Raw genomic sequence first — 24,378 nt, forward strand, 5'->3', positions numbered from 1 at the left:
ATGATGGATATGGTTGTGCAGAAGTAGTACGGTTAATACATATAATAGCGATGGTCATTAAGATAAAACGGAAGGATACAACGTTGAACGGTACTGTTGTCATTACTGTTGTTTAAACTAAGACCTTAGTTTATTCGGTTTTCACTCGCATACATATATACGTGAATGGATAGGCTGGTAATGGTTAAACTTTAATCCTCGTACTGGTCGCGTCGTATCCACGTATCCTTTGCAAATGTTTCCAAGGAAAATAAATATCCCTTGATTTATCAAATTTATCTTTATGCAAATTTTACGCTAACCGATTCTTTGCACTCTGAAAATTGTTATGGCGCGATCGATCAACAATTCCAGTATATTTTTTTTCCGAAAGTTGGTTTTGTTACGAAAAGGAAAAGGTTGTGTAAATGTTTGCAAATTTGTTTATACAGTAGATTTTTCTTTCTTGCGCCTTTTATCAGCGACGACGATACAAAAAATAATTTTCATCAAATAATATTATCGTTGCCGTTACTCGCTCACTGTCGGGATTCACCGTGTCAGACGAGTACATAGGATTATTTTTCCTTACGAGTTTCACCGATTGTATAAATTGCAATTTTACAAATTCTATCTATTTTATCTCTACGCGAATAAAAGCCTACATTTTCGGCGAAAGTACAAAACTTGAAATATTTCACGTTTGAATTCCAAAACCAACAATTTGTTTTGTCGAAAATTGTACCTTATTAAGATAATTTTACATTTAAAAATTATGCAAAAAATCATAGCTAATTTCGATGTTTAGCGAAAGAAATTGAGCGGCAAGTTTTAAACGTCAGCATTTTGACAGAAGGAAGTCTTTTGCTAGACGTATCTGGACAAATGAACTGGTTCCTGCCGGAACAGGGACGAGTTTATCGCTGTATACGACAGATAAAAGCGAATGTCGTCTGTACAGCCTCGCACCTGTTTGCACCATGAATGATTAGACGCTTTAGCGAAAGGAAACATTTTTTAGATCGTATTCGTGGCGTGTCTGTTCGTTTTGTCATTACACGTGTCTTCGTGTTAGGGCCATTTCTTCGATGAATCTACTTACTTAGCTGACTTGATCCGCCGATCAATTTGTCATTCGTCGAAGCTATCGTAGACCGAAATATCATCGATACGATTCTCATCGTTTTTAGCTATTTAGCATGCTATTTTCCCTAAAAGTTTCAACGCGTAAATAAAATTCCTAAAACGTTACACAGTTATCAATAACATATCGTTAACTTAATTTCATTTTGATAGTCATTTATACGTATAGATGACAAGGACTTTTATTTTAGAAAGCTGTGGATAAATTTAAACTTTGATAGAAAGAAAATGAACTTGTACCTACTATTGTTTCGTTGCACCCGTCGTTTGATTTTATCAGAGTCTAATTTGAATTGTTTCCTTTGTTTCGTTTTTATTGAAATAGTTTCCCGTTGTGCCAGGCAGCTCAGAAATAGACAGAGCTTCGCTTCGCGTTGCAAAGTATCGTTGCTCCATTTCGAGAGTCAAGTTACCGGTGTCTCATCGAACGTGCGTGATTAAGTGCACGGAGAATTTGATTACAGAGTACGATAGTTAAGATAGATTCGAAGAACTGTTCTACATTTGTCTCTGGAAGAGGGAAGACCGTTGGTTGATGTTACCTGTGCACGTGCGCAAAATGTCGAAATCCGTCCGCGAACTGTTATTTGCGCTACATTTTCTTTCCCCGTTTCGTATAACGACGTTTCATCCTACTTTTCTTTATCGATCATTGCCTATATTTTTACACGTTTATGCTACTTTTAATTCGACCATGCTCAAATTTGCATTTCAAATTTCTTGCAAACATCGTTTATGCAATTGCAACAAATATACGATTATGACTTTATGCTTTACACCCATCCTCTAAGCGTATATGTTCGCCCCTTTTCTTCTTCATCTACGTTTCTAGCTGAAAAAAAAGTCACAAGTTTCAATCTGCCGCGTGAAACGCAAGCCTCGTCGTGAAGCATCTGGAGAAATAACCTCGTTACTTCTCAAACATCAAAGATCTCGGCTCGATTCTCTGGTGGCGATGGAATCGACACAATCGAGCCGGTTCGTTGCACACCATCGTGGTTCCCTGAATCACGGTCGATTCAGTAATCGCCCCTCGCGCGGCCGTCGACTTTCATTTTCGTCTGTCTCTCGTGGCGTGTACCGTGTACCAAAATAAACTCCCCTCTACCAGGGTTCCTCGAGAGCGCAGATACCCACCGAGTGGCCGATAAGTAAAGTTACAGTTAGGAATAACCGCTTGCTTTTGTATTTTTGCACCTGGATCTCTGTCTGCCTTCTTTTTCCCTCCTTTTGTCCCTTTCTGTTTCCGTACACCCTCATTGGCCTACACACCTTTCCCAACCAGGCTGTTCGGTGACCAGCAAAAGCAGGTGTTGCCGACACATGGAATTCGAATAAGCAGGTGCAATAAGCGAATCCTGAATCGCGTTCTCGAAGGAATCGTATCGATCTGAAGGTTAAGTGGATGTTGTCGACACCCTGAGTCGAGCGTTCTCGATAGTTTTCCTGCAGGAATACGTTTCGCTATCTGTGATTCGAAGTTTCAGGTTATATCAATCTTTATTGTCTAGCAGGCTACGTGTTATCGACGAAGATCGTATTTCTATGGAATAGCTCTTGTAATACAACTGTGTCTGTCAGGCGGTTCCCTCCATTTGTTCGATCTCGACACGTCCAGCCAGAGATATCGAGCGTCGCTTAAATAATCAATCGACTCATTAGCCCAGGCGAAACGTGTATCGTTCGAACGAAAAATTTCCTAGTGCTCGAGGCTCGGATTCAATCGCGAATAGTAGGTAGAATCGAGCGTACGAGTGCTTCATTGCTGGCGCGGCGGAGGAGCGTAAATGAACCCTTTTGTCACCGACCTCCGGTGTCGGAGGAGCGTCCTTCGAACGCGCACGTAACGCACATTAAAATTAACTCTGCGTACACGATCCTCGCAGCATGTTCCATTCAGCGGTGCAACGGCTTTGTGCGAACGTGGAACGTCTAAAGCATTCGCCGAGTGACCGTACGCCTTCGGGGAGACGAAAAATAGTGGCTGGTGACGTAAAACGCCGCTGGCGAAGATCCTTGACTCGGAAACACGGCCTTACCGAGGCGGCCGTCTATCATCAGGTAAATTTTGCATTTTCTAATTGCGAGGCGTTCTCCAAGCGACACGACGACCGATTTACCTCCACCGATGTTATTATTTCAACAATTGCTCAGAAAAATAACGATTCGTGAATCTAGTTTACTTTTCTTTTTTCCTTTTTTTTCCTTAGAGTAAAGCGATCAAAAGTAATTTGATGAAATTGTTAGTTCGCAGATGTGCCAGGGTCTTGAACTTTTTTATCCCAAATATTCTAACGTAACTTAATCTAATCTATTGTAAATTCTATTTTATCGCAATGTAATTGTATCAAAAAAAAAAACTCTCGATTTTCATTTGGACCGTGTAAGAATATCGTAAAAACATTCATCATTCTCTCTCTCTCTCTCTCTCTCTCTCTCTCTCTCTCGGAAGTCTCGGTCACGGAAAAATACAGGGAAGTAATATTTTAAAAGTACATACGGGTCGATTTGAAGAACATATCTGATGTGCAATTAACTTTTGATTTTGCGGTAATGAATTAATGCGTAACGCAGTTTGTGAATTTTACAATCTACTGTGCTTTTATGTTGAAATAAAAATTTAGTATCACGTGTCGATGTTTCCTGAATTAACTCTGGCTGTAGTTGGTAACACATAGTTCGATGTGATTTGATTAACATTAAAACCTGTTATCTTGGATTATAGTTGCCGAAATTAATTTGGACATTGTTGTGATTATTTCTGCTTATTAAACTACTCAGAGTTTCTGGTTTCCCTTGTTTATTTCATACGTCATATCCATATTGTACATGCAATAATTAATAAATAGCTTGACGTTTGTTAATAATGTACTGATGATTGTAACAGGTGTGTTGTATCGAATACTCTGTGACTTATATAGTAAAACAGAATTTTCATTTATAGCGGATTGTTGATAGATAAAACAGGTTGGACGCACGATCCAAAACTTCTAATTAATTTAAGTTGGTAACATGTACGATGGGACAAAAAATGATTTTTCTACGAAAATTAATAGTTTTCGATTTAAAATCAGATAGATATGATATTTCGAAGTATTGTATTTTAGAAATGCAAAGAATGTGAGTTTAATTGTAACATTCATATCGCAACTTGAACTTTTTTGTTGTCATTCGTTATCTGTAACTTGCACGATCAAACGAATTTGGAAACATAAACGTCCGATAAAATTTTCTAAAATGTTACACGATTTTAAACGAACGAAAGCCAGATAAACATATTTCGCTGTTAATGTCGCACGTTGAAAGGATTATAGATAAAAAAACGATGATTTCATGAGAAAAACCCACTTAGGAAACTATTGAGTAAAACGATTGGTACAATAATGTATCCAGGCATAAAGTGAAATGAAATAAAACTCGGATAAAGTTTCTTGAAGGATAGTAATCATTAGAAGTCTCATTTGAGCGGAGCATCACATTTTTTCGCAGTAGGAGTAGACTGTCGTTCGTAATTCGTAATCGAATTCTTTCATTATTAACAAGCGTAAACAATTACATGTTCGATTTCGACATTTTGAAGAATCGCGTTCTAACTGAGAATCTGTGATCTGTGTAAACATTTTCATTCGAGAAAGTCGTATCTCTTGATATGACGTTTATCTCGATACCACGATACTCTTTCCACGAGATAAACGTTTTCCTGCTTTGTCCATCTAGTAGAAAAAAATATATATATATACATTAACAAGGAATATGAAAATAGAGGAGGCGAATGAGACATCATATATTTTAGAAACTATAAAAATTGTCACGAAACACGCGGATAACGTTGCTAGTGGATGATCTTCGATAGATCGTTATAAGAAATACCAGGAAATTTCTATCTTCGGGCATCTTATATCAGGGTTCCATAGACGTCGCATAGGACGATGATACGGGCTACTCGGTTAATTGTTAATGGTTCTATCCCGCGCCCGTGATCCACTTACCCCATTAAACTCGTTCTCGCATTATCGTGGTCGTTTCGAGCGATCGACCAATTACGCGTGAGTCGTTAGTCGTCTGGGCACAATGTTGTGGCCGGTTTAACGCGTATTACGATCGCAGCTTCGGGAATTGCAACCCTCGAGCTATTTTCCTCTGGGAACCGGCCTTTAGAAACTGGCTGTACAACACCGTGCGCCATACGCTGCCCAAGCATGTCCGACGTTGGCTGAACGTTCGAAGCGGAGAATCGTGCAACGACTATAGAAACGTTAGAATCATTAGCGCGTCAGTTATCGGCCAATTTTTTGGCCGCTCGATCGTCTCTCCTAGACGTTTTTTTTCTCACTGCTTATTATGATTAATCGTGTTGACAATTATGGGAAACGGCACGGTGAAACGCGACCACGATGTTCGATTCCTATCGCTCGTTCGTTTTATCGGCGGGAAAGGATCGTTCGCTATTGAAAGCTATAACGTATCGTATGGAACAGCGTCAAAGTTCTTCGGACAATTTTACGGAAATTTATGTGGAAACTGTGGAGAAAGTACATCGCGTGATGCTCGGATAGCGATCCAACATGACCTCGTCGAATTTGTTCGATTCTACGATCTGATTTCATGTTGGTTCTTTCGATCGTCTTCTTTGATTTGAAATGGATTGTCTCGTTGATTCGTTCGTTAATGTAGATACAGCTCGAGATTTATTATTATAACGATCTGTGATTTCTAGAAAGATCTTTATCGATCGAAAGAGAGCATCCGAAACGATCGAATGTACATATGAATCTAAATATATATAAGAGCAAAAGCACACAGAGTACCCTCGTCACAATACCAATATCACGCGAATCGCTGCCACAAAACCATTAAAAACAAACAAACGTTAAAAGCTTCGATGGTTGAAAATCAAAGTGCGAATTAACGCGCCCCGAACTCGGTGGATACATATTAAAGTACACTGAATATATTGACGGACGGATTTGCATCACGAGACTTGCCGTTTGTTTGACCGTGCGAAAATTCAGCGAAAGATGGCCGGAGGGTATAAAGCTCTCGTGTTTTGCGAAAGCTCCCGGTTTAAGCAGCTTACCATCGCCGCATTCTACGCAGCGGGTAGCTGCTGCTGGATTTAAAATTTCCATTGACATAACGTGTTTTCACGGAATGGTAGAACGCAGCCCGAATCCCTTCTAATTTGCTATTCGACCGTCGCTCGTCGGTTTAACTCGTCATAGTTTAACTCACGGAACTACCGTCGAAATTTTGTCCGCCTTTACGAGCGCGCGCGTAACTTGCGAATATTTCCGTGGAAACTTGTTCCTGCTCTCTCCGCTATCCGCGACGAGTTCTCCACCTAGCTGCCTAGAGCCATTGAGGTTTGCGGTGGACTGAAAGAAAAATCGTATCGTAGCGTAGTGATGTCGCACTGTAATCGAAGGAAGAACATCGGTAGAGTTTGAGTCATAGTTGCGGAAGCGAAAGTGGAATTTTCCTGTGCGAAAAATGCGAGTCGTTTATGCAGAGGGAAGGGGATTTTCTCGCGTGTCGCATCGCGTAAAATTCTGCAAAAGGGAAGATGAAAGAAAGCAAGGGAAGAGAGAATATCGGACAACGCAGGAAGCGGCTTTCAGGCAGGTAGCGACGACGCAACATCCGGTATGGATAACGCCTAACAAAAGGGTATGCTCCTTCCGTTCGCGTCGACGAAATAGATACCGGCTTTCATCGCGTGATAGTGCGCGGTAGACAGCAGATTTTTCGTGTAAAGGACGCTCCCTTGTTTCCTAGAGTTCCATCGTGGAACAACCTTTTTGACGAAATATGCTTATCGGCTCTGAATAACGACTACGAAATTTATAATCGCGCTGCAAATTCAGTAGAGAACGTAGAAAGATGTCGGTGTAAGAGACGTTAACGGCATTTTATTACGCGATGAATCCTGAAATGCGTAGAAAGCGCACATGGAAATATTCGTCGTTAACTCGCAGAGTATTTATTTTCATAATGACGGATATAATTCTTCTTACGAGCGTTATACTCTGATACTTTGGCCGTATCAAATAACTCGTACGATATATACGCAGATAGACTACGCGCTGAGAAGGTTAATCGATATTTCGTCGCAAAACGGGGGTAAGAAAAGCGGAAAAATTGATACTTTTAAAGGAAACTTGTCGTGCGATCCTGCGATCAAAATTTTCGAAGCTTTTAAAACCCGCGTGACGATGTAATCCGTGGTGTATTAGTTCAGTTTGCGTGTTCTGGGGTCTTTTTTTTTTTACATTTGTTTCTTTGGTTGCATTTATCCGTAAAGTAAACGCCATTTGAAAGTTGCGGTTAATCTGACCTATATTTTAACTTTAGAAAAATAATTCTTCCAACACGCGTTCAGACTTATTCGTAGAATTATTTTCGTGTAATTAATAACAATTATGGAAAAACCAAATCAGATATTGCACGATTTTATGTCGTTTCTGCCACTTGCTCTACTCTTGTCTTACGTTTCGCATAGAATCTCGCGTCTCCGCACGAAAAATAAAGCATTTACGTTATACATACTTGTTTTGGGACTAATTTAGCGAAACTCCCGGGACAAGCGTATCACCACGTTTCACATTCTGTTAGGGCGTAAAATATTTCATAAATAGCCGTCTCGTTGCCGACAGCCTTCCGTCTTTATTTACGTTAACAGGGTCGATTTAATTTAACTCGGCCGTTTTACCAGCCAAAAACTTGAAAACGAAACGAAAGGAGCACGACAATTTGCCAAATACTGTCGCCTCTGCTCGTTGTTCGATGTCCGTGCAGCCTTCTTTCGTTGGTCGCCCACAGGGTATGCTACGTGATCAAGTGTGTAACGCGGAGATTTTATAACAATATCTGGGACAGGTCGGTGAACTTTTCATAAGCGAGATTCTTTCGTTCGCGTTTCTCGTGATCCATGAATAACGATCGAATAACGTTTAATTCTCCGGGATGAGGATCAGACAGGCGCGTTTTAAAATATATTGAACCGGTAAAAAAGTAACGCCGTTTTTCGTACAAAACTTCATTTGCAATTTAAGTTGTGTATAAGTGAAATACAAATGGGTTAATGCAACTATAAATCTTTATTAACGTTATTATATATGGAGAAGGTTGAGGTCGGAATTAATGGCGCAGTACAGGTAGGATACGATATAAACAGAGCGAATTTATATTTTAATTGCACCGTTGAAATTATCATAGGCGATAAAGTGAAATCCGTGAGTTATCGATCCGTGGCAAACAGAGGTGCACGGCGAATAATTTCACGAATCAGTATGTGGAAGTAATGATTCCATAGTCGCAATCGTCGAGCGTGATTAAAATTGAAAATTTACCCTGATTCTCTCAGATTTTATTACGCGTATTTTAATTGCTATTTAATCCGCTGCATTGTTTTCTAAGTTCTCGAACTAACGAATTAAAAATCTTTTCGTTCATTTAATTTCTGTTCCCTCGTTCACCTATTTAAAAATTATTTCTTTATCGTCGCTGTATAATCTGATGTATCTAAAGTCGTCTAATGAAAATTGATATCTAAAGTTATCTACAAGTACATATAAATATAATTGGACTATCCTTTATGATAGTTGCATCTATCTATTACCTCTCGCTATAAGAAATATGACTGTCGTAAGAATGTAGCGAAACTGAATGAAGAAACGTACGAGTGAGATGCAAAAGCCAATTGTATCGTATGGAAAGACAGACTGGAATTTCGTTTCGCGTAGAAACTCGTGTACGTAATCTCCGCTCACGGCACTTGTAATCAAAACGGCGTAACGGAATAAATTTCGCGACTGCTTGCTACTTGTACGTGGCATTAACCAAGACACGTTCCCCGCTCAAATTATTTACCGTTTACCGTTCAAAACACCACGAAAACGTGTTTGCAAATAGAGTAGATAAAGAAAGACTACTGAGATCTCGAGAGGAGACGAATGGCGCGGGTAAACGAGGTGGCACGAAATCGCAAGTGTATAAAGCCGGGAAGGCCATGCTCGGACAATCAGGAATGCTAATCGAGTTAATCGACATTCGCTGAGCTACTAATTAGCTCGCGATGCGGCGTAATGAACAGGGTCGAGTATTAAATTCTTCGAAAGTGGAGATTACAGTTGAATTCAATGGTTGGCGTGTGGAGGAAGAGCTCGGCGAAGAGTTCTTCGTGTGTAACAGGATAGCAATGTTGTATAAGTAAATATGTAGAATGAACTGCTACGTGGGAACCTGTTGTAATTATGGCTAAGATCGTGATTAAATTTGCTTACGAAAAAGTTGTATGTTTTGTATATTTGATATTTAAAAAATATCATATTAAATACACGCATGATGTTGGGAAAATACAGAAGCATCTGGCTTTACGATGTATAGTCGAAGATTGTAATACACGGGTATACGGTATGAAATTATAAGCAGCATGCCCCGCATCGTTGTAATTGATGTTAGAAACAGAGGAATTGCATCGCATCGTTTGCAAAAAGAGTAACGCGAAGGGCATAATATCGCTTTCTTAGATTTACAGCAATATGTGAAATGAACGCAAGGGACAAACGAAAGTTAATTCTGTAGCCGAGTGAACTTTTTAAATTCTACTGGATGCTCGCTGAAACGTATTTCGCGTGAAAAACGTTAAAACGTTCGCAGTAGAATGGTGAAAGGATCGTAATGTTCTTAACAACGTTTCTAAATATCTTCCCTGGCTCGAATATTGCGAAACGGTGCTTTGAGGTGGAGTAAAAGCAATGTTCCGAGAAAACGTTATCCAACTGCGTTAATTTCATTACACGAATCTCGCGCCAACCGGGCGGCCGCTTAATCGCGCCGCGTATACACTGTGTGCACGTCCCTTTGTTGCCGGTACTTTCCAGCGATTGTTTCGGCGTCTCTAACGTTACATAATGCATGCACGATTGTTATGCAATCGCGCACCTGCGCTTGTACGGTCCATGCCGAAGATGAAGCGCATTTTCGCGCGTCCGAACGGCTCCATTCTTGCCAGGAAACAATGTTTCCGCACTGTAATTGATTTTCGATACACGCGTAGTAATAACAATTGGAATTAATACACAGCATATTGTTTGCAATTGAATTCGAGGTTTACTCTCTGTAGAACAAAAGAGAATATCGTTGGTTGGTGATAATCGTTCGGCCGAACCGTCCGCTTCACGGATGATTAAACACATTATTACATTATATCACCTTATATTATATTATATTATTAGATTAAATAGGTACGCTATTATAAGTACGTTATATCGGAATATTAGGATTTTTGCTACATCGGATACACGAAAGGAATAATCTATGCTTTTATCATCAGTTTAAACAGCAGGAAATTGCACCGAAGAAAAACGGCTGTCGAAAAATCTTTTGCATCCGTTGCACTCCCAACAAGATCCTACCACCGCCGTGTTCGTAACATCAACGTTACTTTTATACAACAAGCGCGAATCACTCTAACACTCGATCTATTGAACCTCCTCCAAGTTGAGCGTTAAGTCATTCGAGGTACGCGATATCGACCGATCGGTTTGATCTGACCGGTTGCTCTTTAGTCGAGAATTCGCAACGCTCGGAGTAACCTGCATTAGGTGTTTTTCGAATAATATTTGACGAGTATGAAATTACTAAATATATTACTAAATAAAAAAATAAAAAAATTGAAATTTCAGATATAGTGCAAATTAAAAATTACGATCGTCTATTTTCTCAACGATCGTTTAGCTTCTGTGGAAAGAAAATTCATGAAAAATCCTCAACACGGTCATTTACAATGCGGCGAGTGATTCGAGCAAGACGGCGAATATTTTCAAGCTTTTCGCGCGAAGGTTGGTTTCACTCGTAAATCTGTCGAATATTCGACCACGTTTTCAGAGAGCATAAATCGCGGATCGTAATTCCAGCCAGCAAGGGTGAAAAGCTCTGCGTACCCCGCGATAAGTTCACGTCAGTCTCGATAAATCAACTTTACGAGCTTAGGCGCGAATCGGAACGTGCTTTCACCGGAAGTGTCGCCGGTGTAATAGAAAAAATGATTACGCGTTCCGTTTTCACGGCTGGGGATAAAGAAAGCCAGAAGACCGCTCCAGTAACGCGAGTTAATGATTCCTCGAGAACAAGAATAGCGCTTCGTTCGATTCTATTTAGCCGGACAGGGAAAGAATGGAAATCGAAATAGTTGTCTGGAGTCTTTCTTCCTCGTCGGTGTTTTATCCTTAATGTGTGTCTCGCGAAACGAGTAGCACGGTGTTTCGCGTAATTGCGAAAGCGACGGTGATTCTTGTCCGTTGCGCACGGTATGTACTTACGTATGTAAGTAGGTGATCTGATTTTGTACGCGGAACCAAGGTGCGTATAATAACAACAGGAAATTGCGAGAAGTGGAAGAAGAAGGAGTAGTTCGTCTAAACTCGTATCGTGTATCTCGTATGTTTCAAAAGTTTGGTTGTTATTTAGCTAAAATATTCGAAGAATCAATCCTTTTCGTAAAAATGTGAAAGATAATCGTTATTTTTGGTGTCGAGCTAAAAATAAAATTACCAAAACCGAAAGAAACGTAAGAGATATACCTGAATTATTCGTAAGTGTAGCGACACGAGAAGTCGCTTCTTCTGTTTCCGTCTTCGATCATCCAACGATGCCGACGATTTCTCAGCTTTGGTTCATCGTTAAAAGCTACTTGAGCCAGCGTCTCGGATCCTTCTCTATTTTAAGCACCGCTATATCTTTTACGAAACGTCGACGCGAATAGTCGTCCGTGGCCAGGCCAACCTTTAATCCTCGACAGAATCTCAAATCCGGCCTTTGAACTCGAAATTCAGCAGACCGCGTGTGACTCTCCCTCGACGGAAGACTTAAGCCGAAATTAAACTATTCCATTTGTGAATTTCTCGAGAAGGACCATCTTTGCCGTAACTGTGGATAATTTCTCTCTGACTACCGACTTCATCCTTCGCATCCACGTGCCGTCAAATAGTTGCGGATTCTCCATCCAATCGAACACAGATACACGATATATTCTTGTAATACAGTTTATTAGTGTATAATTACTTAATGTATAATTAATAATAATGTATAAAAAGACGAGGCACCCTACTTTCTTTCTACGCACATGCTATCAAAAATAATTATCTTATTTTCGAATTTTATAAACGCGTACAAATAAGAATTTTCATTTCGTAATAAAATTTGCAAAAAAATTTGCAAAGTGGATCTTGACGTATTATAAAATGCTGTCCGGATAATCGAGCTGATATGTTAATTGCCAATTACTCGTATGAAATTCTTCTCTGTTTTGTCGGGCTCGTTAACGTTTCATCGTATTGGAGGAAGATATTCGAGAAATGGAAAAACAGCAAAATAATGGTCACGGGAAGAAGTTTGAAATTAAGAACAGTGTTATGTTATTTATACGTCGTCATTAATATTCATTAGGGCCTCTTTAATGGTAAAATGACAAAATTGCGACTGAAAATTTACGACATCTCGTGCGAAGGCTAATAGAGAAGCGCCTACTGTAAACGATAAAATTGTGGGTCGTGGACACGCGCAAGGATAAAATCGACTAGCTCGTTATTCACAGTCGTTCGACGAGAAACACCAGTTTTCGCGATCGTGAAATCATGTTTCCGCTCGCGATTCCATGGATTTCGCGACGGATAAAACTTGCAAGGTCAATGTTTTTTTTCCCAAATACCTTTAATGACAGCACAAATTCCGTAATCCTTTTCGACGTTCCGATGAATATTCATCGAACGCATATCCAGATTTGTCTGCTTATTTCTGCTTTTCTATAAGAAATTTCTACTCTTTTCTTGTAAATATTTCTTTTAAAATATTACTTTTAAAATAAAGGAACAATTAAACGATATTGACGATATCGTTGCAAATATGGCACGGTTTATCGCTACGAAATAATATCGTTAAGATCTTTTACGATTTTTTCGCGTTACAAAGAGCCGACATCTTCCCTGCCACTATTTAAAGCTCTAAAGAAGTAACCAGCAACAGAGAGAAAATGAACTAGAGAGCAGCAGACGCCGTAAAAGAGGAGCTCGTAATGTTCGCAATTAGCTCTCATCGATCCGCTCCGAATTGCCTGAAACTAACGAACGTCACGCCATGCCGCGTTAATTAGTTGCAGAAAATTTATATCGATTGTTTGTTCCTTCTGTCCTGAAGATTCATCCATCGACGATCCGTCGATCATGGGTAAAGACGCAACTTCAAATTCTACTATGTACTTTCTGTCAGTTATCCTTCGCGATGGACATTGATCTCTATTTTCAAGCGACACGACGCGAATGGAACGAAACCTGCAAGTTCACGTAGCGTCATTAATATCCGATACCGATCCGATATCGTAAATCTTGCTCGAACGCCGGCTCAATGTAATTGCCCTGTTGCGATGAGCGGCCTTAACGATCCGCGCTCTTGTTTCCCCGCCGAATGATTAACGAACCAGTTTTCGAACGTCGAGGAAACGGCGAAAAGCTCGCTGGGTAAATATAATAACAGTTCCTGAGGCGCGTAAGATTTACGAGGGGTTAATGGCGTGTGTATTGTAACCAACGTATCTTCCAATGGGACGTAGATGGCGTATTGTTGCTCGGCTCGTGATCGAATCTCGTACAATGCGGTGGATAGGGTGAAATAGCGGGCACGTAAGAAAAATACCAGGTAACTACGAATCTGTGTGTAAACGTGCGTTAGAATGAGCGAGCCGAGCCACAAAGTTACGAACGATACGTAATTGGAGATGGAACGTTTACAGCGGGTTCGCGATCGATAGCGAGTTAATACACGAGTACTTGTATACGTATCGTGCGTGTGAAATTTGTAAGAATATGTTATTTCAGTCGCATTTCTTCCCACAAACATATCCAGCGGATCTCTGCGATCCCAGATCTAATTAATATTTCATTTACCGTAAATTACTCGGATCGTTAATTAGTTAGAAGAAGAAATTAACGAGCACCGATGCTAGCGAGCAGCATTCGTGTTTCTTGCGCCTTTCCGTTGCGCCATGCTGCGCGGTCGCTTCATGGAAATGGAAATTGAAGTTTACGAGCAACAGGTGGTTCGTGGGGATATCATTTCTGTAGCCTGTTCTCCAAGTCATTCTCGATCGAGATCTTCCGTGCTTTACATTCAGATTCGTCGAGTCGAGACCCGAATGTGTTCGCAAAAAAGTTTGAAAATTTCGCGTGTGTCGGTGACGCGATCGTCGTACGAGAAAAACGAAGAAGAGACTGAACAAATAACGAATGACGATTACACGCGAGAACTCCGTTTCTACTTGCGTTTCCACGAAATTATCGGAAATAAATGTATTATTTGGCTGCAACAAAGATATAGCCTCGTGTAAACGACGTGCATGCGTACAGAAATATCGAGAGACCGTCGCGAGTGGTATTTTTCTGTATTTAAATGTTGTAAAGCAGACAGTGAAAAGAAATAGAGTTATTTCCATCGGTAACAATAGTTCGAATCCGGTTTCTTAAACGTAAGTTAAGTTCAAATATTTTAAATCTAACGACAGAGCCGAAAATTGTAAAGGAATCGCTGAAATATTAGTCGAAGGAGCGTATTCAAAACTCTGCGAGAACTTATTCCTGTTTAAAATAAGATCGTTATTCTAGCAACGACGAATCGAATAACCATCCGCATCGCGGCGGCAACGATGCCTCGAGAGCTGAAATCGAAACTTATCTCTCTGCCTTTCGGTCTTTAATTACGAGCTAGCCTGGCGGCCTATTTAAAAAGTGCACCACGCCCACGCACACCTACGAGCTGCAGCGCGTGCATAAGCAAAGAGCCCACACGCTGGCAAGCAAAGCATAAATTATACGTTTAGCAAATCGCAATCGTGTGTGCGCACGCGCACGCTTGTTGGATTAATCCTTGAAAAATACAATAATTGCGAGAGCACGATGCCACATAAAAGCGGCGGTTCCCTTCTTGCATAAGTGAGTCGTCATTGGATTCTTCGCGGTGTCTTTTCGTGCTTTAAAATTATCATTCTTGTAAGGGAATTTGAAAACGTCGTGGCCAATACTCCCGATCTTTAAAGCGTTAAAATCAAAAGACGAACATGCACTCTGCGACATTGGCATTTTATTTTATCAAATACGTGTACGTTCATTTTGCCTTCAGAGGCAAATGAAAAATGATGCAACGAGACGTTGAATTTAAGAATGAAAAATCTCTTTTCAACAAATTCCACAAGTTATCTGTTAACGCGTAATTTCTCGACTCGCGGAAGCAAGTTCTATAGAAGCGTGTTTTTCCCTAAGTTGGCAAAAATATTTGATAGAGATGTCGAAGATCGTCTTTAAGCTTGTAAATAAAATATCGCAGGATAGTTGTAAAATATACTTGCATTTCGTACAGCGAACGAAACGAGTAAACTATATTTGTCGAAAGGAAAAGAAATACTGCAGTGGATAACAAGAGTTGTAACATCACACTTTACTCGTCCTTTCCTCCATTCATCACGATCGTGCGAATCGCCTTGCAGCTTCGTTGTGCAATCCGTTTCTGCAAGATATCCCGCAAATCCTAACCAACTAGTCTCTGAAGATTTATTTCCCGTTGGTCTCCACTGAGATTCTCCTTCGGTGGCTAGCACGTCCCATATATGTATGCCTACAAAGGAAAAATCTCACGGAGGGTTGCGCTTTTCATTCGCCGTACACGACCATCGTGTAAATCGTACAAAGCCACGGTAATAATCTTTAATGAAAATGTAGAGGCGTTTTTCAACGTTGATTAATGTTGGACGAAATCACGGGGAAGAGTGTACACGTTGGAACAAACGATGAACAATAAACGATAAAGAGCTGGAGCGTGCAGGATGAGAGGTTTACGTAACGGTGAGTGATGGATCGTTTATTAACGGTTTCGTCTAATTCGACCAACACGTTACGCAATTGTTGCCATATTTGTTTTTGTTCGATCGGTTGAACACGACGAGCTCGAACTTTTCGGACTGATGTCTTGGAAACTTGACCTGATCTAATCGGTCGCGATGCATTGATGATTTTCTGACATAGGTTTCTAACATATTTTTCATTTTTGCGGTTTCGGGTATTCGTAAGCGAATTTCGATCGTGTATGTCGAAGGTTATTTGTTAAATGTAAAATCGTTGAATCGTAGATACGAAAGATTTTCATATTCGACGGGAAAAAACGGTTGAAAATTTTTGACGGAACCGAACGAAACGTTCGATAGTTGGAAGGTAAATTACTTAAGTTCGTCTTACCGACGATTCCAGCTTTTATCGTTTAGCGTGTATTACATATTATTCTTTAATACGACCCACTTATCGTTTTTTTTTTTTTAACTTATTACGTCGAAGACATATTTTTAGTGGATATTTATATATATATCTTTGTAATACTGGAAAAACCCGAAGGTATAAAAAGACAAAGCGTCGTTATTATTAAACGCAACCTTCGAAGAAAATCTGCAAAGGCAGGTGTGTGTATTACGTAAAAAAACAACGTCCATTCTATAATAGTAGTTGTATCGCGACACAAAGCAGACAGCGCACGCTCGGATCCATATGATCGTAATTTGTAATTATACATATTTGATAATGAATTTGAATATTTGAATACCGCGAACATTTGATCTCTAAAAATATTGTATTATTTAATTTCAGTAGGAGATTGTTCAATGTTCACGTTCAAATGTTCGTGTTGAAGGAAGAATGAAAAAGTCGCACTCACGTTCGGCATTAAATTCTACGTTAGGAATAAAGAGAGGCGAGAAACATGCAGAATAAAAATGGAAAGAACTGTAGAAAGTCTCGTAGAAGTAAAGTTCAGTTTTCCCGGATCTCGGGTTTCGTGTCGCTATTTTGGAGAACGTTCCTCGAGCGTACGTCGATCAACGTCGCTCGACGAATTTGATTTTCTTTGCAGGTGTGAACTAGAGCGAGGAAGGAGACGAGAGGAGATTGGCCGCGACCTACCGCCACGCCCACGCACCTGTGCCAAGGCAGGATCGCGCGTAGTTACCCGTTAATTAGTCGTTAATTAACCCGGTACTCGTTGGCGCGAGCATCGTCGCGGGCGACTCGCAAAAAAATGCCGCGGCACTCGGTTTACCTCGGACCTACTTGACGGAAGCGGCCGGAGGAGCTTCGTTAGAGGGGGTTCCGAGCTCGAGAAATTGGCCGTGAAGATGCACAACGTTTCGACGGAGGGCGCGTCGCCCGGTGGTCGAAGATTGTCGCGCAGTTTTCACTCCTGCCTTCGTGGAGCTGACCACGACGACCTCGAATCAGGTAGATTCCTAATTACAGGCCTGAACGAAAGCGTAGAAGCGAGGTTACGACTGTGTAAGATACGATGTAAAATACTGTATGATAGTTTGACGGAGAAAGAAAAGTTGCGTAAATTGTAAGAGGCAAAGAGAAAGAGGAATAGGACAGAGATATCGCAAAGATTCGAAAAATTTAAACAAGTTACAACGATGATTAAATTACACAGGAATTTGAAGGAATTTTTGAACCATCTATCGAGTACAAACCAAGAGAATAAACTGTGATCGACCTAATATGTTCGTTCAAATTACGTTTATGGATTTTCTTCGCGATTGAAATTGCAATTATTTGCGTTCGAGTATTTCCTCCTAATTAGCTATCGCCTAATTAAATATCACCTTCTAATATCATTTCTTAGTAAATTGTAATTAAATTCCTTTTTTTCTTTTTTCCTCCGCTGCGATTAACGTCATAAATCATTGCCAACGGTTTATTGTTGATTTTTGTCACGATGCTTGTCACGACGCTTGTCACGACGACAGAGATTGAACGATTTCGCTACATCGTACGTAGGATAAGGACACGCAAGATCTACACACAGGACGTAGGTGACTCGCGTATGCAATGTTACGAGCCTACGCTCGTTAAAACTGCACTTCTACTTTCCCATAAAAGAAAACCTCTCGTGGGAAAAAGGAGAACAAGTCGAGATTGATATGGTTGGCACAGATGCGTTTCCAGATGGAAATTCCTCGTCGAATGACAACGATCTACAAACGTTTCGCGTTACTCGAATATTCGGTCTTGTAGGGAAAAGAATTCGATGGATACCTGCTACCTACATAGGAGACGATTGCTTAACAGCTATGTGCGTACGTATTCTTCGGAGAAACTTGAGGACCCGAAACCGTACGCTCTTTAACGTTTTTAAAGCTTTTAATTTTTTTGAAATTTTTGTAACGTAATATAACTGTAATACAGTTAACATAGATATAAATTTCTGATCAGATTCGTCAGATCAGATCGTTACATTTAACGAATTTACAGTCGAAAACAAATCGCGTCTACGCCGCTACGACGAAACTCTTTCTAATCTTGTGATATAAGAAAGAAATTTCTCAACGTGTTGCTCGTGCATCCGGCGTGAATAAAACTCGTTCGCTGGCAGTTTCATTCAGAAAGAATAAAAAGACACCGATATTTATGCCCTGCAAATAATTCACGCGAATATACGATACGGTAACCAGAACGTCTGACGCCCACAAATTCTCGAGCGAGAAACGCGCTTTAAAAGTATCTACGTAGCTCCCAAAATACATACTCGGTGTGTTTGCCGCTTCGACCATCTCACCGTGTCGCGAGAAATGCCACAAAAGCATCTGAAAATGTAGCATAAATCGCGATGCACGTTAATTAATATAACGTGGTGAAATCGAAAAAGTGACAATCTTGGGTGTAGAAGATTCGAGGAACACGGTATTTGGATTCTTGCCGCGTAGTAAGATGATTTACGACCACTTACGATGCCATAGGGAAATAAATTTGTTAGAAATTTAACAGTGATCTTAAATTCGTCGAACGAGTGTCCTGTTTCTTAAAAATACGACGAATCCGAATGTAAGAATCCAAATTGATCCAGTCTGCGAATATGTGCGTATGTACTTTGGATGCACCCAAGTAAGGTGTATTTACAAGATCTCCGGTGTGGCTCACGAGCGTAACCGAAGGAGGCAGCGTTAATATTTACTTTCATACGCGGCCTCCACTTGCGTCAGTTCATTGCCGACTGTATCATGTTCACTGTCCAACTGAGAGGCTGCTCGTGAATCGATACCGTGTGTCTAGATGTGTCGTTGATTATCTTTTCACCGAAGAAGAACGACGATAATCGTCATTGAGAAGACATCCGTTATTTCCTCCCACACTTACGACTTCATCTCTCGACATGAATGGATCCGTATGCGTAATGCGTATGCAAAGGAGACTTTGGTTGATTCCACTCGTCGAGTACTCTTACAGCCTTTGTACTCTCTAAATAAGGTCCATGGAATCGCCACAGCGGATCTTCTGTATTCTTAATACGAGTAGATACATACATGTACGGTTGAATTCGAAAGAATTCTCGCCAGATACATACGCACGTAGTTGACATTTGTGACGAAACAGTGAAAGAACTATACCTGCTACGTTTAATCAATTTCAAATCGAACTCGTTTTTCGGACAAAGTCCTGAAAAAAAAAAAACGATATTAAATATTGCTAATGTTGGTGACGATAATGTTGTAAAACATCGTGAAACGTCGAAGCCAGGACCTCGACGCTAATGAAACAAAAACGATCGTGAAAATTCATCGAGTTTCGAGTTGTGACCGACAAGGATTTTCTTGATCCGTGGCGGATTTATCGATGTTTAATCGCGTCGACGTGTGTCGCGAAATTGCCTAGGCTGTACGAACCGATCGCTCTGTGCTCGAGGGATTCCTGTTCGCGTGTCGGACGATCTTCGGTAGGATCGACGAGTTTAACGTCGATCGCCACGAATCAATTGTACTCTTTCACGGAGTTTGGATAGACGGTTTATCGAACCGCGAATAAAGTGTGACCATTTCATTCTCTCCTGATTTACGACGTTCGGATAAAAGTTAGACTCGCGATTACAATTTGTAAGTTATTGGACAGGAAAATCGTGCGTCGTGGAATCGTACACTTCGGAGGATATTGAAATTTCGAAGCACAAAGTCGTTTCTTAGCGCTCGTAGACGGAAGAGGAGGAAAAATATCTGGAATAAAGATAAGAATTGCGGGCGATTGCTCGAGTGCGTTAATAAAGCACGTTAGAAGGATGTTGTCCGAAACGCAATGAGATACAGCGATTTCATCGCTTTCGTCTTCGTGCAAGATGTAACAAAGGACGAGAAGTAAGCGGAAAGCGATGCGACCGTGTCTGGAATAGCGGATTCGAGGCTTCTTCGATCCGCTAGATTTATTCGTGGATGATCTAATAATTGCTCAAGGTCGAGTCTGCTTGCACAGTTGCTGGCTAACTGGTAACCAGAGTGCGTCAGCAATATGAGAATCCGATACGTGCCACAGGATATTGGAAATTGTTACAAGCGTACGTTCTTTCCTATCTTCTTTTTTTCTATGCCCCTATCTAGTCCACGCTTTTTCCCTAGATAATATAGCTTGATGGAGGAAATTACACGTGGATCGCACGATAAAATATCTATATGCGTTGTAGAAACAATTTTGTGATACGAAATTTATATGCGGAAAGTAGTCGAGAGATAGGTGATTTCTTATACCTACTTTCCTTATGAAAGTAAGCAAAATGTTGGTTCGAGTTTCTTAACCTACGTTCTTACATTTCTCAGCAAGATTTATCCGTTGTTCTCGATTTATTAATCGTCCCATCAACTTGACCGCGTATCCTGTGCTTGTTGCTGCTTCGATCTTTAATTGCTATTGCGATTCTTGGATATCTTTTTCCTTGCTAAGTGACTTAATTATCGCTTAATGGATTCGTACGATTCATTACTAATTATGGATGTCAGATGCGGGACGAAATTTAAATTAAACGTGTTTAAATTAAACATGCAGTGTAAAACGTTCTACCGAGTTTCCAGCAATTTTTCAAGCGCAAATTCCGATACTTATCGAGAGCTTTATCGAGCTGTGTCGCTGCAAATGTTTCCACGATATTGTTTACGGGCCTGTGAACGCGAATCGTGAATTAATGGAAAAGCAGTGGAGCAAGGATTTAAATTTCTCACTGGCCGTTGCTCGTTGACACGAACGTAGGAGCCAGATATTGTTAAATATAAACGTAACTGCCAAACACGGTAGAAAAGCAGACCGAGTATTTTAAGTACCAAAGTAGGTATTTGTTTTCGGTGCCACGTGGAATTTGCATGGAATAAAAAAATGACAGTGCGAAATCTTTCGGATTATTTTCACCTGAAAAACTGTAATATCGCATAATGGCTGGTAAATAAAATTATTATCAGTTGGCTGAAAGTTTTACCGTTTTCTCGTTCTTTCGTATTTTTATTCCGCGACGTTTGGTAAATACGAATTTCATTTGTGCTCTGCGCGTTTATAACCGATATCGTTTACGCTCGAATCTTTCCTATTTCTTTCAACTTCGCATAAACGACAAAATATTTATTTATTTATACTACTCGAGTCTCTACAAAAAGTCGCGCCATCAATTTCTCGGAGAAATTCGACTTTATTCGCAAAAAAAGACCGCCGCCTTTCCACTCGTGAAATATCTTTTAACGCATCATGTTACGAAGAAAAGAAGCTGGAGAGAAGAAGACGAGGAAAGAATGGTAAACAGGTGGAAGCGCGTCTGAAGTCTGAAGCATCGAAAGAGGCACTTGTGGCACAAAGTACGAATATTACGGCGATAGAATCTCTCACAGAGCAATTTCATCGATTCATTGACTGGCAAGGCCCTTTTGGTTCTCCTTTCAAGCGCGCTGCTCCTCTTCTAATTATACCGTCGCTTTACTAGCTGACCGTGAGCAGGTAGCAGGACCGTATTGTACCTGCTCCGCTGCTGAGAAATGAGATAAGAGATAGGGAAGGTGAGGGAGAAGAGAAAGGAAAAGAGAGTCGGAAAGAGAGAAGAGGAAACGAGGTAAACCGTTGGGTAGAAAGCCCTAGAAATTCGTTTCCATTCTCGAGGGGAATTAAGACAGAACAAACGTCGACATCGAATTATCCTCGGCGCTCGGACTTTTTATCAGTTGTCCTCTGTTTCGCGCAATAATAACGCTAATTGAATCGATCCTATTCCACTCCCTCAGTACCTACCGTTGCCCGTTTCTCCGTTTCTGCCTGTATATTTCTACCCGGAAATTCAGAAGCATCTGTTTCTAGTACGAATCCTAGTAGAGGAACGGAATTTTCACATTAGATACTCTCCCTCGTTGGGTTGTCGCACATTATCGCAGACAATTTAGAACGTAATTGTTTAACAGAATTATATCGTTCAACGCGAACACTGTCACAGTTCGAGGCACGGTTGCCCTACCTCAATTTTTAATAGTAAGCGGTGCGCATAAACGATATTTTATCGAAAAGAAAGTTCAATTAGTGGCAAAACTGTTTCACCGATTTCATCTTGGTGGCCATAACGTGACATTGATAATTCGATGTAACTATGTTACGTTAATTATTAATTATGATTATTGATTATTAAATTAAAATGAACGTGATATTATTATTCGCTTTATATCGAAAAAAAATAGAGAAATGGGAGTGTACATGAATTTTCGCCAACGTGTATAAATTCCTCGATACAGTTCCTTGACATTTTGACGCGAATCTCTGGCTTTCACGAGCAATTCGAAACACGTGCTTCGCTTCCCGTTGTAGTAGATATCCCATGCAAGGCACGTCCGTACAATCGTTCGATAATAACACGATTGCTCCGGTCAGATCGGAGCGAAAAGACGGTCGAATGAACGCGGCTAAAAATTCCATAATAGACTGCGCGAATAAGTTCTTTGCGATTCGCTTCCGCTGAAACGAATTTCACTGGATCAGACCAGACACCTTCTTCGACGTGTCGTGAAATATCAAGTACGAATCATTTTACGACCAGAATCGAATTTTACGAGCGTTTTTTTTATTACGTGGAAAGCGCTTCCAACGCGAAGAATTCGTCTATCGTTCGTCATTTTTACTCGAAGAAGTTGACATCGTTAAAACTTATGATACGTCGGACTTACGATAAGAAATGAAAAAATATAATATAAAATATCGTATGAAGAAAAAAATTCATTCCTGTTGTTCTGTATACTTTTTTTTTTTTTGTTTGGTAGCCAAAGACAGCACCGTAATTGACTAAAAGAGAGTGAAAATTCTAATTGGTTAGAGCTAAGAGGTTAATTAAATTCTTACCGGTCGAGTCGAGGTTTCAATTAAAAATCGTCCCTGCGGGCCGACTGACAAAAGTCTTCCTGAAAGTTCGGGAAAGCGGTTTTCACATGTACGATTTCTTTTATCACGCAGAGGAAATTAATTGGACGTGTGATCAATCATAACTAATAATCGGAAGTCTCCAAAGGATGGAGCGTAATTGATGAGCTGCGATCGTAAATCTCGTCTAAATCGACGCTTCGTTTGAATTTATAGATCCTTGTTATCGTTAGTCCTTAGGGAAGAGACATAAAAATATTAATTCGTTGTCCTGAAAGGATATATAGCATATAACGAGCAACTTTTCGATAATTTCCTTAACGAGGAACGAACTTGATGCAATGTTTGGCACGAAAATATAGTTTCCTCTGTAAACCGAGACGCGCATACGTAAACGTATGTTGCAAAGCTTTCGAATCGAAAGAGCGTTACTCGTCGCACATCTGCTTATTAGAGGGAATTTCTAATCAAATCGCCGAGTCTTGATCGAATTTCCCGTTCTGCAGTCGACAAACAATTTTGCCCCAAGTTAAACGCAATTGCTATTTGTCGAAATACGAATTAACTGTGAAACGTTCTAGCGTTCTCGCCGATAATTTCTCTGTTCAATTATCAAATTGCGCGGTGATGGATCGCGAGTAACATAAAGGCAGGTAATTTTAGATGAATCGATTCGCGCGTAGCAAAGATAATGGTGAGAAAAAGTTGTTTAGATTCGTTTTATTAAATTAGATCTTTAACTGATTTAGGTATGGTGCTGCTTTCCGTCTCTTCTTTCTTCTCTTTTCGCTATTCTTCCGTCTACCACAGTAATTCCATGAATATAAGATCGGAACGGTATTATTAATAAAAGTTTCGATACGAACAGCCACGAAATCAAATAAAATGCATTCGAGCCTAATATCGACTACAACATTGAGATGAAAAATATTTTCTCAGCTTGAAATTGCGATGCAACGGAATTTAACAAGCCGCGTTATTTTTTCATTGCAACGATCGATCTGATTTCAAAGGAAACTTTCTGAAAAGCAAAGTATCA

At 40.3% G+C, this 24,378-nt stretch overlaps 1 protein-coding gene across 17 annotated transcripts in view; it reads left to right on the forward strand.

Annotated features, from left to right (window-relative positions):
• The window catches only part of LOC122565716 (ras GTPase-activating protein raskol), a 259,030-nt gene that overhangs the window by 142,429 nt on the left and 92,223 nt on the right, over positions 1–24,378 (forward strand). For 2 of the 17 annotated variants that reach the window (XM_043721987.1, XM_043721989.1), the window contains exon 1: positions 17,071–17,429. The exons of 14 other annotated variants lie outside the window; for them this stretch is intronic. In XM_043721987.1, coding sequence (XP_043577922.1) covers positions 17,327–17,429 — 103 coding nt within the window. In that variant the 5' untranslated portion in view covers positions 17,071–17,326. Of the gene's footprint in view, positions 1–17,070; positions 17,430–18,705; positions 20,524–24,378 lie in introns of those variants that run through there. One more of the 17 variants, XM_043721988.1, reaches the window with a different exon arrangement.

The sequence above is a fragment of the Bombus pyrosoma genome, linkage group LG3 (genome assembly GCF_014825855.1).
Source record: "Bombus pyrosoma isolate SC7728 linkage group LG3, ASM1482585v1, whole genome shotgun sequence".
Taxonomy (NCBI): Eukaryota; Metazoa; Arthropoda; class Insecta; order Hymenoptera; family Apidae; genus Bombus; species Bombus pyrosoma.